Genomic DNA, 15914 nt, shown 5'->3' with positions numbered 1-15914 from the left:
TAATTTTGTAATTCGACCTTTAAAAAGAAGCAAAAGAAGAACAACGTTGCTTGTTCGTTCAAGTTACGAATCTTCATTGAGTATTCCACAATACTTTTTTTATGGGGTAGGCAAATGCAGGTCACCCTTTAAGAGCTAATGATATAAGAAAAGGTTCTACTTAGTTTATCGAAGTGATGCTGGACGTCTCTCTACAAGGCGAACTAGAAGGGAAAGCTGAGGTTGCCTTGCTAAAGGAGAGTTTTCTGCAGGCATTTCAAGGAAATGGGTCATATATAACCAGCTTGGTGCAAACACCTTTTTTTATAAACCTTATCTGGCATAATGTTTTCAAAACTCACTTTGTGAAAATGCTGAACCAACTATACTGTTCTTTTACTCTGAGGTCACCCAACTTCAATTTATGCCGTGTTTGCCATAGGACTTGTGGGTTCAGCTCTGTAAATAGCTTACTTTACAGCATAGACGTTTTAAGGCATGGCCAAAGGGGGCTCTGACCCAGGGCCCCATCTTTTAGGGTGGTCCTTGATAGAGTCAGCTCTCTTCTGCAGTGAGTTTTGTCCCGGTGAGCTTTAAAGACATGGAGGTCTCAAGAACTGGGGGGAGTCAGGGAGCTGTACACTGTGTTGGATGGGTGTGGAATGTTTTAGTCAGGTATCTCTGCAGTCCCTTGGGTGTGGGAAGGCCGACGAGAACTGGTAGAAGGTGCGCCCTCAAGAGGAGGGAGGAAGGAGGGAGTATGTAGAGGAGAGGGGAGGGAGGAGAGAGTGAGGGGCAGGTGGTAACGGAGAAAAGAAAAGAGCAATCTACAAGAAAACACAACAGTATAATCCACACAAAAAACAATCATAAAGTCAAGTGCACTTTGCTGGGCACCCTATCAACTGTTGTAAGCATGTCTACACCTGAGGAGCTGCAGTATTGTCCGGGAGGCCTCAGGGCCCAGTGGTCTAAATGTTTAGGGGGTGGTGTGAAGCAAGCCTTACAGGGGGTTCAGAAAAGTGGCCGGGTGGGCGGTGAGGTAGAATATTAAGGTTGCAAGCATCCCAGCTCTGCTGGTAGTGAGCCAAGGGGGAGTGCAACTGGGGAGAAGGCAGTACCCACTGTGTGTCTCGGCACCAGGTTAGGCTGTGTTCCAAGGGCCCTTTGTCCTGCGTGTGGTCCACCACTGCTTTTAGTGCCTTCTCTGTAGAATGTCCAGGAAGTCCTGTAGTTCCCCTGGGTCAAAGGAGTCTTTGGGTTTACCATCTATGTTAATCCAAATGCCTCAAGACTCAAAGAGGCCAAACATTATGGCCCAGATTTAATGCATGCATTGCGCCACTTTGTAACCCCTTGCACCACATTATGCCTGCGCCAGACCTGCGTTGGTGCTAGGCTACTGAAATGGAGCCAGCACAAGCGGAAAGGACAGGAATGCAGTGTATTACAGAAATATGGTGCATTCCTGCCCCTTCACTTTGGCCTACACCATATCTCTATAAATATGCCCCTAGATTGCTTGCTTGCTGGTAAAATGAAGACTTTTTTTCTAGGATGTGGGCCAAAGTAATTGTATTGTTCGCCGGGGCAGTATCCCATGTGACAAGGGGTGAGGTAGACGCCCATAGTTGAAGCGGTCCTAGATCTTAAAATGTGTTTGACAAAAATGCACAGAAAGTATCCTGAGTCATTAGTATACAGAGGTGCTTTGTCTGCTTTACTCGTGGTATTAATGTAGAAATTAGAGCTACAAATGTAAATGTCAGAGCTGTCAAGATAAGTAAGTGTTTAATTTGTAAAGCACACCTATGATACTTTGGAGGAACACACTGTATGTTTCTAGAATAAGGCACAGCTCTGACTTGCAATTCCATCCCCTCACCTGCCACCTGGAAAGGAGCAAGGAGAATTCAGACTGCCACTCCCCTATGACAGAACACAGTCACAGAGTGTCCCTAGCCCTCTGCCAATTCGTCTGTTTGGTGCTTTGTGTTAACACAGACAGTACACCTGTGGCTGCACCATCAGTATGTGATCCTGAGCACACTGCTCCCTGACCTTGGTGAAGGCCAGAAGACCCCTGCAGAAGTGATGTACTTTCAGAGAGGAAGACATAAGTTTGCCATATTAGGGACTTGCTTTTATGAATCCTTGGACTGCCCTGTAAAATATTATATAAGACCTGTCTTTGTTACTTTATTAAAATATCAGTGATTAATTGTTAGTTCACAATTCAGAATGGTGGGCCATGTTTATTATTTTTTCCATGCAGTGAAATGCAGCAAAACACCTTGCTGCTCTGCGTGAAAGGGAGAGGTGACCACATCTTTCAAGGTAGCACGCATTTCTGCTCTCTTCTTGTGTTGGCACACTTTTGGCTGCCTAGCGACAACACAGGCACCCTTGCACTGTAGTACAAGGGTGCCTGCATTACAGGCAGGATTCTTTTTTAGCTGGAAGGGACCCCTTCCTGCACAAATAAAATTCATTGAGGCTTTTTCCTCTTTCTAGGTGTGCTGCAGAGTGCAGCACATGTAGAAATAGTTGAAAACAAGAAGAAGCAAATATATTTCTTCTTGTTATGCCTTCCCTTGAAAGATGTAGCATTTTGATGCATTCGAGGCCTACCATTCATGGTAAATCTGGGAATGTGCCGAAATTAAGGGGTAGATGTGTTGGAACACCCCCCTGGGGCAGGGTTACGCTAGACAGTGACTTGTGCTTCCTTGCATTATTCCAGATTTACTAAGCACTACAGTGCCATGCAATAAATCTCATCTGAGATTTGCACTACCCTTGCCTTACCTTGCGTGGGGAAAATGCAAAACTTTGATAAATATGCCCCGTATGTTTTAGTGAAGCCAGTTCTGAACTCAAAGTACTTGTGTTGAATTATTTCCATTTCTAGCATAGATTTTGTGTGGGGGAGCTTGAGAAACAGCTAATCATATTCTTAGCATTTGTCTTGCATTTGCCTTGAATTAAACTACACTGTCCAATGTTTCATCAGGTTGCCTCTCGAACTGTCATCTCAACTGTTACACTAGGGTCAATCAATCAATCAAACATATATTTTAGAGTGCATTACTCACCCATAGGGATTCCAGGCTGAGGGGTGTGTCCTCAGAGATCAGTTGAAGATCCATGTCTTGAGGTCTTTCCTGAACTGAAGCAGCAATGGCGACTGTCTGAGGTAAGGAGGTAAGGTGTTCCAACCTTTTGCTGCCAGGTATGAGAAAGATCTTCCTTCAGCCGAGGACTTCTTTATGGAGGGTACGTTGGTGAGCGACTGCTGGGATGAGCGGAGAGGTCTAGAAGGGGAGTACCAGGTGAATAAGTGGTTGAGGTAGCTGGGTCCACTGCTGTGGAGGCCTCTGTAAGCATGTACAAGGAGTTTGAAGTTGATCCTCTTCTCAACTGTGAGACAGTGGAGGTTTTTCAGGTGTTCTGTGATGTGTTCTCGGCAGGGGATGTTTAAGATAAGTCTGGTGGTGGCGTTCTGAATTTGTTGCAGCTTGTTCAGGTTCTTCTTGGAGGTTCCGGCATAGAGAACGTTGCCATAGTTAAGTCTGCCCGTGATTAGGGAGTGTGTCACAGTTTTCTGGCAGTCGGTTGGTATCAATCTGAAGATCTTCCATAGGAGTCGGAGTGGAGGTGATGGAGTTGACCTGTCTGGTCATGGTGAGCATTGAGTCAAAAATGATGCCAAGGTTTCATTCATGGTCTGTGTTGCGGGCCACCAGAAGTCATCCCAGGCTTATGAGGAGGGTCACAGGATGATGATCTCAGTTTTGTCGGCATTCAGCTTAAAGCAGCTCTCACTCATCCTGGTGGTGACTGCTTCCATCCTGTGCCCGAATTTCTTCTTGGCTGTTGAGGGGTGCTTAGTCAGGGAGATGATCAGCTGGGTGTCATCAGCGTAGGAGATTATATTTATACCGTAGTTCCTGATGATGAGGATGAGTGGGATCATGTAGATGTTTAACAGCGTGGGGCTCAGCGATGATCCTTGGGGAACTCCACAGCTGATGTCAGTGGGCTCTGACAGGTGTGGCAGGAGCATGCAGTTCTGTGTTATGCCTGTCAGGAAGGAGTGTATCCATCAAAGTGCTGTGCCGCGTATGCCTGCTGCGTGGAGTCTGGCGCATAGTGTGCAGTGAGACACTGTATCGAAGATGGATGAAAGATCAAGTAGGATGAGGGCTGCTGCTTGTCTGAGGTCGAGGAGGGAGCGGATGTCATCTGTGGTGGCAAGCAGGGTGGTTTTGGTACTTTGGTTAGTTCTGAGTCCTGATTGGGAGATATCCAGGATGTTGTTGTCCTTGATCTGTTGGCGCAGCTGAGTGTTGATTGCTTTCTCGGGGACCTTAGCTGGGAAGGACAGCAGCGAGATGTGCAGTAGTTCTTGAGGTCCGCTGGGTAGGCTGTGGGTTTCTTCAGAAGTGGGCAGATCTCGGATGCTTCCAGTCTTCACAGTAGGTTGCTGACTCTAGGAAACAGTTGATGGTGTTGCAGAGTTCGGGGGCGAATGAGGCGCTGGCCTTGTTGAAGATGCAGTGGGGGCAAGGGTCAGTCAGGGCTCCAGAGTGGATGATGCTGATGATGGATTGGGTCTCAGCCCTCGTGAGGGGGTCCCAGGCATGCAGGAGTCGTGGGGGTTCAGAGGATCCTGGCAGGGGTGTTGGTGAGTTCAGAGAGTCTTGAAGTCCAAAATTGTTGTAGATGTCTTTGATCTTCTAATGGAAGAAGATAGCCAGTCTGTCACAGAGATCCTAAGATGGAGGCGTGTTAGTGGTCTGAGCTTGTGGTTTGGTGAATTCTTTGATGACGTTGAAGAGTTCTTTAGTGTTGTGTGTGGTGGAGTTGATGCAGTCCTGCAGGGCAGATTGAATGGTGGACCTGATGAGGCTGTGGTGGGAACTTGTGGTGAATTTGAAGGTTGCAAGGTCCTCCAGGGATTTGCTGTTCCTACACTTCTTCTACAGCCGCCTGCATGAACGCTTTGATTCCTGGAGTGTGGGGGTGAACCAACTGGCTTTCTTGGAGGTATATTTCTCGGTGGTCATCCAGAGAGGAGCTAGGGTGTTGGCATAGTCGGTGATCCATTTATGGAGGTTGCGAGCTGAGATGATGCATCTGTAGTGTCAGGGGGTTGTGAGTTGCTGAGGGTGTTGATCAGTTGCTTCTCTGAGGTCTGGTTCCAATTCCTCTAGGCGGGGCGTGTTGAGTGAGTGTACACTGTGGATGTGGAGATGGAAAAGAGGATGCAGTGCTGGTTGGTCCAGTGTAGCGAGGCCGAGTCGATGATGGCGATGTTGCCGCTGGTGGAGAAAGTGGGGCCCAGAGTTTGTCCGGGGGTGTGCGTTGGTGAGGTGACCAGTTGTTTGAGCCTGATTTGTCCAGGTTCTCAAATTGAGTTGAGGTGTTGTGGTCACTGAGATCATTGAAATGGAAGTAGAGGTCACTGAGGAGAATGTAGTTGCTGAAGGCGGGTGGTGTCTATCAGGTCCCACATCTCCTTTTCATGTTTTTGCAGGGAGCAGACATTGAGGAGGATGCACCTGAGGTGGTCTGGAAGCAGTTCTGGTGCTGTGAGGTCTGGCGTATGGCGTGCAGAGAAAGTGAGGTGGCATTGGTCACAGGAGAAAGGCCCCTTGGTGTCCTTGAGGGAAATAATGTGACATGTGCTCTGACGTCCAGGGTTAGTGCCCGGAGGGTCCCGGCGTCATAACGGTGAGTGGTGCGAGATCCAGAGTCCATAGCTCAGTACCCAACCTTAAGAAGGAGATGGAGGGGAGGGATTGGTTAACTGGGAGGCAGGAGGGCAGGAAGCGCTACCCCACGGGGTAGCGCTGGAAGGGGGCCACGGGGCAGCAGCGGCAGGGAGCAGGGAAAGCACGGAAGCAGAAAAAGAGTGAAAGGAGAGAAAAAGAGAGAAAAAAGGCAAAGTACAGAAAAAAGAATGAAAGAGATCAAAAGGCAGGCAGACCTGACAAACACAGATGGCCACTAGGCAACAAGGATGAGGCCCAGGTGGGCACCTGTGAATGGAAGTGGGACTCAAACACAGACCCAGCAGTAGTAGCTGCAGCAGTGGCCATTCAGAAGGGAGCAATGGACACTGGCTAAAAGGTCAATGAAGTTGCCCCTTACTGTGCAGCAACCACCCTTAAGAAGGAGAGGGAGGAATTAGCCAGCTGGGAGGCAGGAGGGCGAGAAGTGCTACGAGGGCAAGGGTAGGGCTGAGGAGGCAGCGGCGGCAGGGAGCGGGGAAAGCACCAAGAGCAGAAAACAAGAAAGGAGAGAAAAAGAGAGAAAAAAGGCAAAGTATATAAAAAAGGATAAGAGAGATAAAAGGCAGACAGACCTGACAGATGCAGATGGCCACTAGGCTACCATGGATGAGGCAAGGCGGGTGCCTGCGGGTGGAGGTGGGCCTCAAACACAGATCCGGCAGGCTTGGTGAAGAGACAGCAGCAGCAGTGGACACACAGGAAGGAGCAACGGACGCTGGCAAAAAAGGTCAGTGAAGTCGAGTTCAGCAGCATGGTTAATGTCATTAGGATGGTAGTCAAAGAACTGGCAAAGTGTTTACTTGAAAAAATGAATATTTTGATGACTATTGAGTATTAAGACATTTACCTTGCGATCCCCAACTTAAAATGTTGATAAACTTGATATTTAAACAAGGATGTATTTAGGATGACCCAAATTTACAGTCTCAGGTCAGTTTTAATTCTGCTGTCTAGACAATGGGCCTTGGTTTATGTGGACGTATTAACAGGCTTGTGGTACATATCGCCACATTATGAGATTGGCGGATTGGCTTCTGCCAACCCACCACTTCTCCACTCATACCGCCATGGCAGTGTGAGCCACCAGGCCAGAGATGTCTATCTCCAGCCCAGGGGCCAACATAGTACTACACATGGCATAATGAGCCGGCCTTCCACAATGGTTTTCATGGTGTTAGCAACAACCACGAAAACCATGGCAGCATGTCCTACTGGTGACAGGGAAATCCTTCCTTGTCACTGATAGGCGGTTCCCCCACTCCCCAACACAACACTCCCCTGACGCCTCCCACCCACTCCATCCAAACACACCCGCCACCCACCCAATACACAAACTAACCACACCACCCCCTCTGATCCACTCACTCACCCCTCACCCCCATACACGCACACACCTGCAGACATGCACACACCACCAACTGACCCCACCCCCCACAGCCAGACACATATCACCCCCTCCCCCACTACAGTCACAGAGCCCCTCACCCTACACCCCACCTCGCCACATACACACACACAAACACCCACACGCACCACGCATAAACCCATTCACTTACACTGGCATACAAGCATTCATACACACACTGGCATACATGCATTCATACACGCATACTTCCAGAGATACTCACACACACAATCACACTGACATGCAGACACACACTCATTTCACCATTCTTATACGCATTTACTCACACGCATACGACCACACAAACAACGCAACGCGCATAGACGCATTCACACACACACTCAGACAGACACACACAACACCCCCCACCCATCCCAGCCCCCTCCCCTATCGGACACCCAACTTACCTTGTCAGGTGAGGAGGTCCTCCAGCAGGGAACGGGAATGGGTGCTGCTACCGCCAGCAGTGCCCTCATAACTTTTTGTCCACATAAGCTAGCCACGCCAAATTTGTGCCCCTTTTTTCCAACATCCTCGGGATTCTAGAGGTACCCAGACTTTGTGGGTTACCCTGAAGGAGACCAACAAATTAGCCAAAATACAGCGAACATTTTGTTTTTTTCAAAAAAATGGGAAGAAAGTCCTGCAGAAGTAGGTTTGTGATTTTTTCCCTGTAAATGGCATCAGCAAATGGTTTGTCATGCTCAAATCACCATCTCCCCAGCTTTCAGGAACAGGCAGACTTGAATCAGAAAACCCAATTTTTCAACACAAGGTTGGCATTTTACTGGAACATACCCCATTTTTACTGTGTTTGTGCTTTCAGCCTCCTTCCAGTTAGTGACAGAAATGGGTGTGAAACCAATGCTGGATCCCAGAAAGTAAAAAAATTCTAAAAAGTAGACAAAATTCTAAATTCGGCAAGGGGTATTTTGTGTAAATCCTACAAGGGTTTCCTACAGAAAATAACAGCTGAAATAAAACAATATTGAAATTGAGGTAAAAAAACAGCCATTTTTCTCCACGTTTTACTCTGTAACTTTTTCCTGAGATGTCAGATTTTTTAAAGCAATATACCGTTACGTCTGCTTGACTCTTCTGGTTGTGGGGATATTTAGGGCTTGTAGGTTCATCGAGAACCCTAGGTACCCAGTGCCAATAAATGAGCTGCACCTTGCAATGTGTTTTCATCCTATACCGGGTATACAGCAATTCATTTGCTGAAATATAAAGAGTGAAAAATAGGTATAAAAAAAACCTTTGTATTTCCAAAATGGGCACAAGATAAGGTGTTGAGAAGCAATGGTCATTTTCACATCTCTGAATTCCGGGGTGCCCATACTAGCATGTGAATTGCAGGGCATTTCTCAAATAGATGTCTTTTTTACACACTGTCTTACATTTGGAAGGAAAAAATGTAGAGAAAGACAACGGGCACTAACATTTGTTTTAGTATTCTGTGTTCCCCCAAGTCTCCCAATAAAAATGATACCTCATTTGTGAGGGTAGGCCTAATGCTCGCGACAGGAAACGCAACATGGACACATCACATTTTTACATTGAAAACTGACGTGTTTTTTTTGCAAAGTGCCTAGCTGTAGATTTTGGCCTCTAGCTCAGCCGGCACCTAGGGAAACCTACCAAACCTGCACATTTCTGAAAACTAGACAGCTATGGGAATCCAAGATGGGGTGACTTGTGGGGCTCTCACCAGGTTCTGTTAACCAGAATCCTTTGCAAACCTTTTCCTCATATTTCGGTGACAGTAAGTTCTGGAATCTGAGAGGAGGCAAAAAATGTCCTTCCACTCAGCGTACCCCCAAGTCTCCAGATAAAAATGTTACCTCACTTGTGTGGGTAGGCCTAGCGCCCGCGAAAAGAAATGCCCAAAAACACAATGTCTATACAACTCATTTGCTCGAAGAAAACATAGCTGTTTTTTGCAAAGTGTCTAGCTGTGGATTTTGGCCTCCAGCTCAGTTGGCACCTAGGGGAACTTAGCAAACCTGTGCATTTATGAAAACTAGACACCTAGGGGAATCCAAGATGGGGTGATTGTGGGATTCTCACCAGGTTCTGTTACCCAGAATCCTTTGCAAACCTCAGAATTTGCCGAAAAAACACTTTTTCCTCTCATTTCAATGACAGAAAGTTCTGGAATCTTAGAGGAGCCACAAATTTCCTTCCACCCATCAAAATTATCAAATACAAAGCTACCTGTTTTTGCTGGGGCACCTGCGTTTTTGGTCCTGGGCTCAGCAGCCATCTAGGGAAATCTACCAAACCCAGCCATTTCCGAAAACTAGACACCGGAGGGAGGCAAGAGAGGTGCCATTGCGTGGATCCCCCAATGTTTTCTTACCCAGAATCCTCAGCAAACCTCAAATTTAGCTAAAAAATCACATTTTTCCCACATTTCTGTGTGGGATCTCCGCACCAGGACAAATTTCCTACCACTCAACATTTCCCTCAGTCTCCCGGTAAAAATGATTCCTCACTTGTGTAGGTGGGCCAAGTGCCTTTGACAGGGAAGAGCCAAAAACATGTCAAAAGTGAAGGGGAACCAAAGTGGGTCCAAAAGGGCAGTTTGAAAAAATACATTTTTAGGCTGACAATTGCAGCAGAATTTTTATCTGTATAGATGAGACAATGTCTCAGGGGTCGCTTCCCATACATAAAAACATAAAGTAAATAAAAATATATATATATATATCCCTAGTGTCTAGAGGTTTCTGGCCCATCTGAGAGCAAATTTGGCCTAATTATATTAGACCGATCTGCCTCCACGGGGGGCAGAAAAGTCCTAAAAATAATTTGCCCCCCCCCTGAGGAGCGGCCCTTTCCAAAGCGCCCTTTCTAAAAGTAATTTGGCCCCCCGGAAGCGACCCTTGCCTAAAGGGTCGCTCCCCATACATAAAAAAATATATATCCCTGGTGCCTAGAGATTTTTGGCCTAATTATGTTAGGCTTATCTGCCCCCAGGGGGGCAGAACTGGCGTGAAAATGATTTGGCCCCATTGGGGAGAGGCTCTTGCCCAAGGGGCCGCTTCCCTTATTGAAATATGCAAAAAAAAAATCCCTGGTGTCTAGTGGGTGTGATCGGGCAGCAGAAATGCTGAGAGAGACATGAAAGGAAAGGAAAGGTCTTTCCTTTCCTTTCATGTCTCTCCCATCCCACCTCCTGGTCGGAAGAGAAATGCATTTGCATTTCTATGCTTCCAGCGTGATCGGAGGCGACCTCTCACGAGGTCAGCTTGTGATTTGCGTGCTAATGTCATCAGACGTCATTGGGGTGGTCGGGGGTGGAAGGGAAAGCGATTCCCCTTTCATCCCAGACTGGGGGGTGTGGGAGGGAGGCACACAGGGGAGCACTAGCGCTTCCTCCGTGGTCCTGGTGCAGGACGAACCGGTCTCGTCCCAGGCACAGGGGAACCGTGTGCCAGGACGAAACCAGCTCGCCCCAGGCACCCTGAGGGTTCAAAGTATATTATCCTTTTCTTTTAAAGGTTTTGCAGCTTCTGCTGCTGGCAGGGGGTGACACTCCTGTGCCCTAATGGAGGAGCCACCCCTGGACAGCAGTGCCAGGATTGGCTGGAGCAGGCTGTCTCAACGCTCCAGGAGGCAATGGGGGCTTGTGCCTGCTCTCCACCTAGCTGTCTTAAACATCTGGGTGGAGAGGTTTACACTGCACATGTCAGGCTGGCAGGTGCAAGAGAGCCGGCCAAAACGACATGTGCAGTGTAAACTGATGCAGTGAGCACTTCTCCCCTGCTGTCTGTCAGCAGCAGTGGCCCCACCCCCAAACACGGGTCAGCTGGGGAAAGGGAAAAATAAAATGGGCATAAATTAATTTTATTACCATTTTATTTTTCACCTTTGTGGCAGTGCTGGCAGCAGGGGTGTGACGCTCCTTTGCCCTAAAAGAGGGGCCGCCACTGCCCAGTTTTTTGGACTTTAGTTGTGCTTTTCCTTTAAAGGAGTTGTCTGAACGTACAGTAGCTCTTGTCCTTCCTTTTGTTTTCACCCTCAGTCAGAGGATTAGAATAGAACAGACTGGCAAAGTTACTCACTGGAATCCAGCGAGATCTAAGAAAGAAAGGCAGAAATTCAGGGTGATTCTTTGATTGATATTTGTAATACTTCCACTTGGGCTACTGCAGCTACTTTACCATTCTGGATTTGGGAAAAAGTCCAGAATAAAAGGTGAAAAATAAATTTCTAAAAGGAAAACACAACTAGGTTATAGGTTTGACCTGAAAAAAAGTGATGGCAAAAGCTAGAATTTTAACACAGAAGGAACCCCACTAGAAAACTTAACCTTACTAAGTTAGCAACTAACACCCTGGGTTGAAAATGCAACAAGTGAACAGAAGAATAAAATCACTTCAAAACACCACACAGTCTGAATCTAAAATGCAGCACAGTTCCCAAACATGAACCTAAAAAAGGGAGCAAGGAGTCATTAAACGTTAATAGAAGCCCTGCCTATATTGTGGCACTCATATGGCTTGGCTTGGAAGACATGCTGAAACAGAATGAAGCTCTATAGTGGCTTATGTATGAATGTGGTATTTCTATAGTGTGAACCTAGCCAAAGGCAGCAGAGTGCTGTACAATCATACAGTAAACAAGTGATAGGAGACGTAGTTGGACTGTGGGCAGTTTATGCTGTGCAATGTAGTGTTCTTTAAAGAGGCACTTCTTCAATTCTTTCCCAAATTGGAGCAGCTTTCAGACAATCCTGATGGATACAGGAATGTTGTTTCAGATCATGTGTGCCTAGATGGAAAAAGCCTGCTGCCTTGTTTTTTCCTTTTTACGCTACTTAGTCTGCAGTCCTATGGTGATTGGCTGCTGCTGTGCCGAGAACCTCATCTTCATTTTTTTTGGTAATGTGTCCTTTGATGGTGAGGTTGGTGTGCAAGATGAATGCAACTGACTTTGCATTGGGTGAAAGTTGGTGTTGGAAGCTGTTAAGTTTCGTATAATAGAGACAGGTTTGTACTGTTTCTTTTTTGTTGTTCTTGGCCAATAACAGGAATTCTGTCTTGGTTGCGATGAGCTTCAGGTAGACGCTGGACAACCAGGTCTTGAAGAAATGCAGACAGTGTTTGAGGATTTGGACATCAGAGCAGAGGAACCATTCAAGTAGAGTTATGCCTCATTGGCATAGTGGTGCATCTTGATGCTGTTTTCTGTAAGCAGAGAACCAAGTGGTTCCTTGTAGAGTTTCAAGATGACAGGGGACAGTACGGAACCCTGGGCAACTCAATGGGTGATAGGATCTTTTGTGACCTAGAGATGAATCTCATTTAAGACTCCAAGGTGCATAGGAAGACAATATGGTTGGCTGGGTTAAAAGCAGCTAAGAGGTCCAGTAATATCAGGTACTTACAGAAGCCCCTGTTACATGACCTGGATACATTCAGTACCCTGCAAGTAGAATAGCCTATGCACCAAGACAAACGTATTTCAAATATTGACACTACCTCTACAGGAGCCACAGCTGGCCTCTAAATGCGGAACATACTGAAACAAGCAGCATACCAAACAGGCGTATTGTGTAAAGAGATCCAGTATCACAGAGTGCCACAAATGTTTAAGCATCATGCCCATGGCAGAGATTAGAGTTCTATGGAGAGAAAGCCTACCTGCAGCTCTCCTTTCTTGGACGTATCCATCATCACTCGTTAGTGCTGGGCAACGCCAAAGAAGCTGAAAGGATGCTGTCTCAGGTCACTTGTCAGTGACTGACACCTTCAACAGCTGTGTCTAAAACGACATCTGTTCCCATGTCCAATCTCACAGCATTTCAAAGGAGCGCAGATTAATGTATTCTTAGTCTCATCTAATAAGAATGGAATGATTGTGTGATGACTAGTCTTTGAGAGACAATTATGTGGTTAATGTACATTTAAGTAATTAGTTATTAAGGGCGAGTTCCAAGGTAGGTCAGACATTATTAAAAAAATGATTCAGTATACCAGTTTCCTCTTATGACACGTTTCAGATTCAAGATTTACCAATTTACTATCAATACCATTTTCAGCCCCAAAAGCACTTCACTGAAAGGGGGAAAAATCAAGCCAGACAAATATCCTACGGATACTAAATACAGCAATAATAGAGATACCGTCATAAACTATGCTGGTAAAGACTGATAACACAATTAACCCTGAATGGTATTTTTGCTATAATCCTTTCTGGAAATCCTGGGGCCCAGATTTGCCAAATAATCTCGCTGTGCAGTAACCATTGCTACAAACATTAGTAGACAGTGTTTTGCGCCAGTGCAGTAGCGAAAAATGCTGTGCTGCGCGAAAAGGAAAGACCAGGAAAGCACCATATCAACAGCGCCGGTGCTGATTTTAGTTGTCTGCGCCACACACACACAACTTTGCACCACAATGGAAGAGTGTGTACATGAGTCTAGCATATGTTTTGTACTGGAAGGGTACCCTTCCAATTCAAAATGCGTAGACGCACTTTAAAACATTTCCTAAAATGTTTCCTACGTTGTATGCGCACCATGCATGCAAAGTTGGAAAAGAAAAGAAAGGATAAATTAAAACATTGCTCCTTTTAATGCCTGCTTTCACTTGGCGTTAACTTTTGGCGCAAAACCACGTCTACTATTGTTTGTAGATATGGTTTTGTATAAAAAGGCATTGGTAGTTTCATGGGCACGCCCATGTAACACCCTCTTGACTTTGCACTGCTTTGTGTTACTTTTGGGGGACTTTTCAGGGCAAAACAAGTTTTGTGCTGGAAAGAAAAAAGGAAAAAACAAATTTACGTCAATTTGTGTCACTTTTGTTGAGCAAACACGGTGTAAAATCTTAGTAAATATACCCTTGGATGTTATTTACTTGACAGTGTGATGCAGATTAGATCAGCTGAAAGGCACAAAAAGGATGCTTAGAAGCCTCTGGCAGTACCTGAGTTTATTAAAAAAAAATAAGGGTTACATGTCCCATAAAAGAAAAATAATATTTAACTTCATCTGTCAGAAACAGATTGAAACAGTAAAAGTGTTTTTTGTTTGTAGGCATTATCATTTACACCTTACTAACACTGCACAGTTCTGGTTCTTTAATCACTGTGGACCATTGCTTAGACTAATGGATCTCTGTGTCTAGATGTGACTTACCTCGAACTTACTCTTGAATCTCCAGAAGTAAGTCACTATATGAAAATGTGTTTTCTAAATCCTGAGTGTCTATCAGGTGCTCTACAAAAGTGCCTCAGCATTCTGATATGGTGGGCTGTTGAAACTAGACAACAGTGGAGGCTAGGCTCTCAAGCTTGATCCTGTACCCGAAGAACAACATCAAAGTGGTAACGTGGCTTCAGGGGAATATTGGGTGTGCTGCAGTGATATGCATGCAACCAAGACACACAGAGTAAAACCTTGACATTATGCTGACCCTTTATTCACTGAAACAACTTTGGGCATTTCAAAAACGTCTGATAGAGATCATGCAGAATTAATGTGTCTCACAGCTCTATATCCAACCTCTCTACTTAGCGAGAAATCTGTAAACATAGCACTGAATGTGCATATAGTAGTCATATATTGAACCAATCCATGCAAGACTTGTTCTCCTTAAGTCACTTCAGACAGATTATTGGACACTATTCAGGTTTCTTACACAACACAAGGTAAGTCAGCTGCCTACCTCTAATACATCATGAAAACAGGGATTCACTCTAAAACAAATTATGCTCCACAGAACCACATCTGTCACCTTGACCAGTTGGCATGGAGCAGGCATTCATGACGTTCGCCTCTGGGTATGATGTCAGAGATGAGGCCAAGCAGACCAAATAGATAAAGTTTTAACATGCCTAGGAACTTTATTGTCAGGGCTCTGATCTTGATACATAATCCCTCAGAAGAAAACGTCACCAGGCTGTTGTTAAAGATTGTTCCTCAGCTAACTATCCATATCAAAATAACAACAGTAAGTAAGACTGGTGAAGACCATTGTTAACAGACATTTAAGTACGTCTTTATGGCAATCATGCTGTCCACTTTATCTTACCCAATTTCCTCAGGCATCGGACAGCTCGTTGGTCAGAGTAATGACTTGCAGGTAACTTTTTTCTGGACAACATAGCGTGGAAATTATGGGATTCAGTGCATGTAGTTCCTGTGACAAACTCCCCCATAGAAGAAAGGATTGATCCTTGGTATCCGAGATACGATCTTTATAAACACAGGTACTTAACCATGTGTGGGGAGTTGCCATAGTGTGTTGCAGAATAAGCGTTTTACCAGTATGTCCAGTGAAGAAATTGCCCATCTGCCCTATTTTCCTGGGCATGCTCAAAAACTGTCACTACCCCTACAAACAGCCACAAGAGCACTTGTCTAGGTCCATTAGCCATTTGAAGCCTATGGTAGTGTAAGAAACAGAAACAATCCTACTGTTGCCAACTGAAGATCCTATAAGTAGGAATTGAAATGAATCCACTTTGATTCTGAAAAAGGTGGTCGTGACCTGGTTTTAAAATGTGTAAGTTCGTCCTTTTCAAAGGTTCAACAGGCGGTATCGGTGACCTAATAGCTCCGCTTTAAGGAGGCAGTATGTACAGTCCAATGCCCAGAAAAAGGCCTAAAGAATAGGCATTACCTTTCCCTTACCCAATCCAACGAGTCTCTGATAAGATGGCTCCCAAATTGCTTTTAAAAAACAGGCCACAGCTGAAAACTGAAGTATAAGGGAAGT

The 15914-nt window shown here is 45.6% G+C and overlaps 1 protein-coding gene across 2 annotated transcripts in view; it reads right to left on the bottom strand.

Moving 5' to 3' along the window:
- LOC138294197 (uricase-like) overlaps window positions 1-15914 on the bottom strand; it is a 188491-nt gene that overhangs the window by 110695 nt on the left and 61882 nt on the right. The window contains exon 1 of one of the 2 annotated variants that reach the window (XM_069233356.1): window positions 12834-12958. The exons of the other annotated variant lie outside the window; for it this stretch is intronic. Coding sequence (XP_069089457.1) covers window positions 12834-12866 — 33 coding nt within the window. The 5' untranslated portion in view covers window positions 12867-12958. Of the gene's footprint in view, window positions 1-12833; window positions 12959-15914 lie in introns of those variants that run through there. 2 annotated transcript variants of the gene reach the window in all.

Source organism: Pleurodeles waltl, chromosome 4_2 (assembly GCF_031143425.1).
Source record: "Pleurodeles waltl isolate 20211129_DDA chromosome 4_2, aPleWal1.hap1.20221129, whole genome shotgun sequence".
Taxonomy (NCBI): Eukaryota; Metazoa; Chordata; class Amphibia; order Caudata; family Salamandridae; genus Pleurodeles; species Pleurodeles waltl.
Note: the sequence above shows the minus strand (reverse complement) of the source record. Positions and strands in the feature narration are given on the sequence as shown.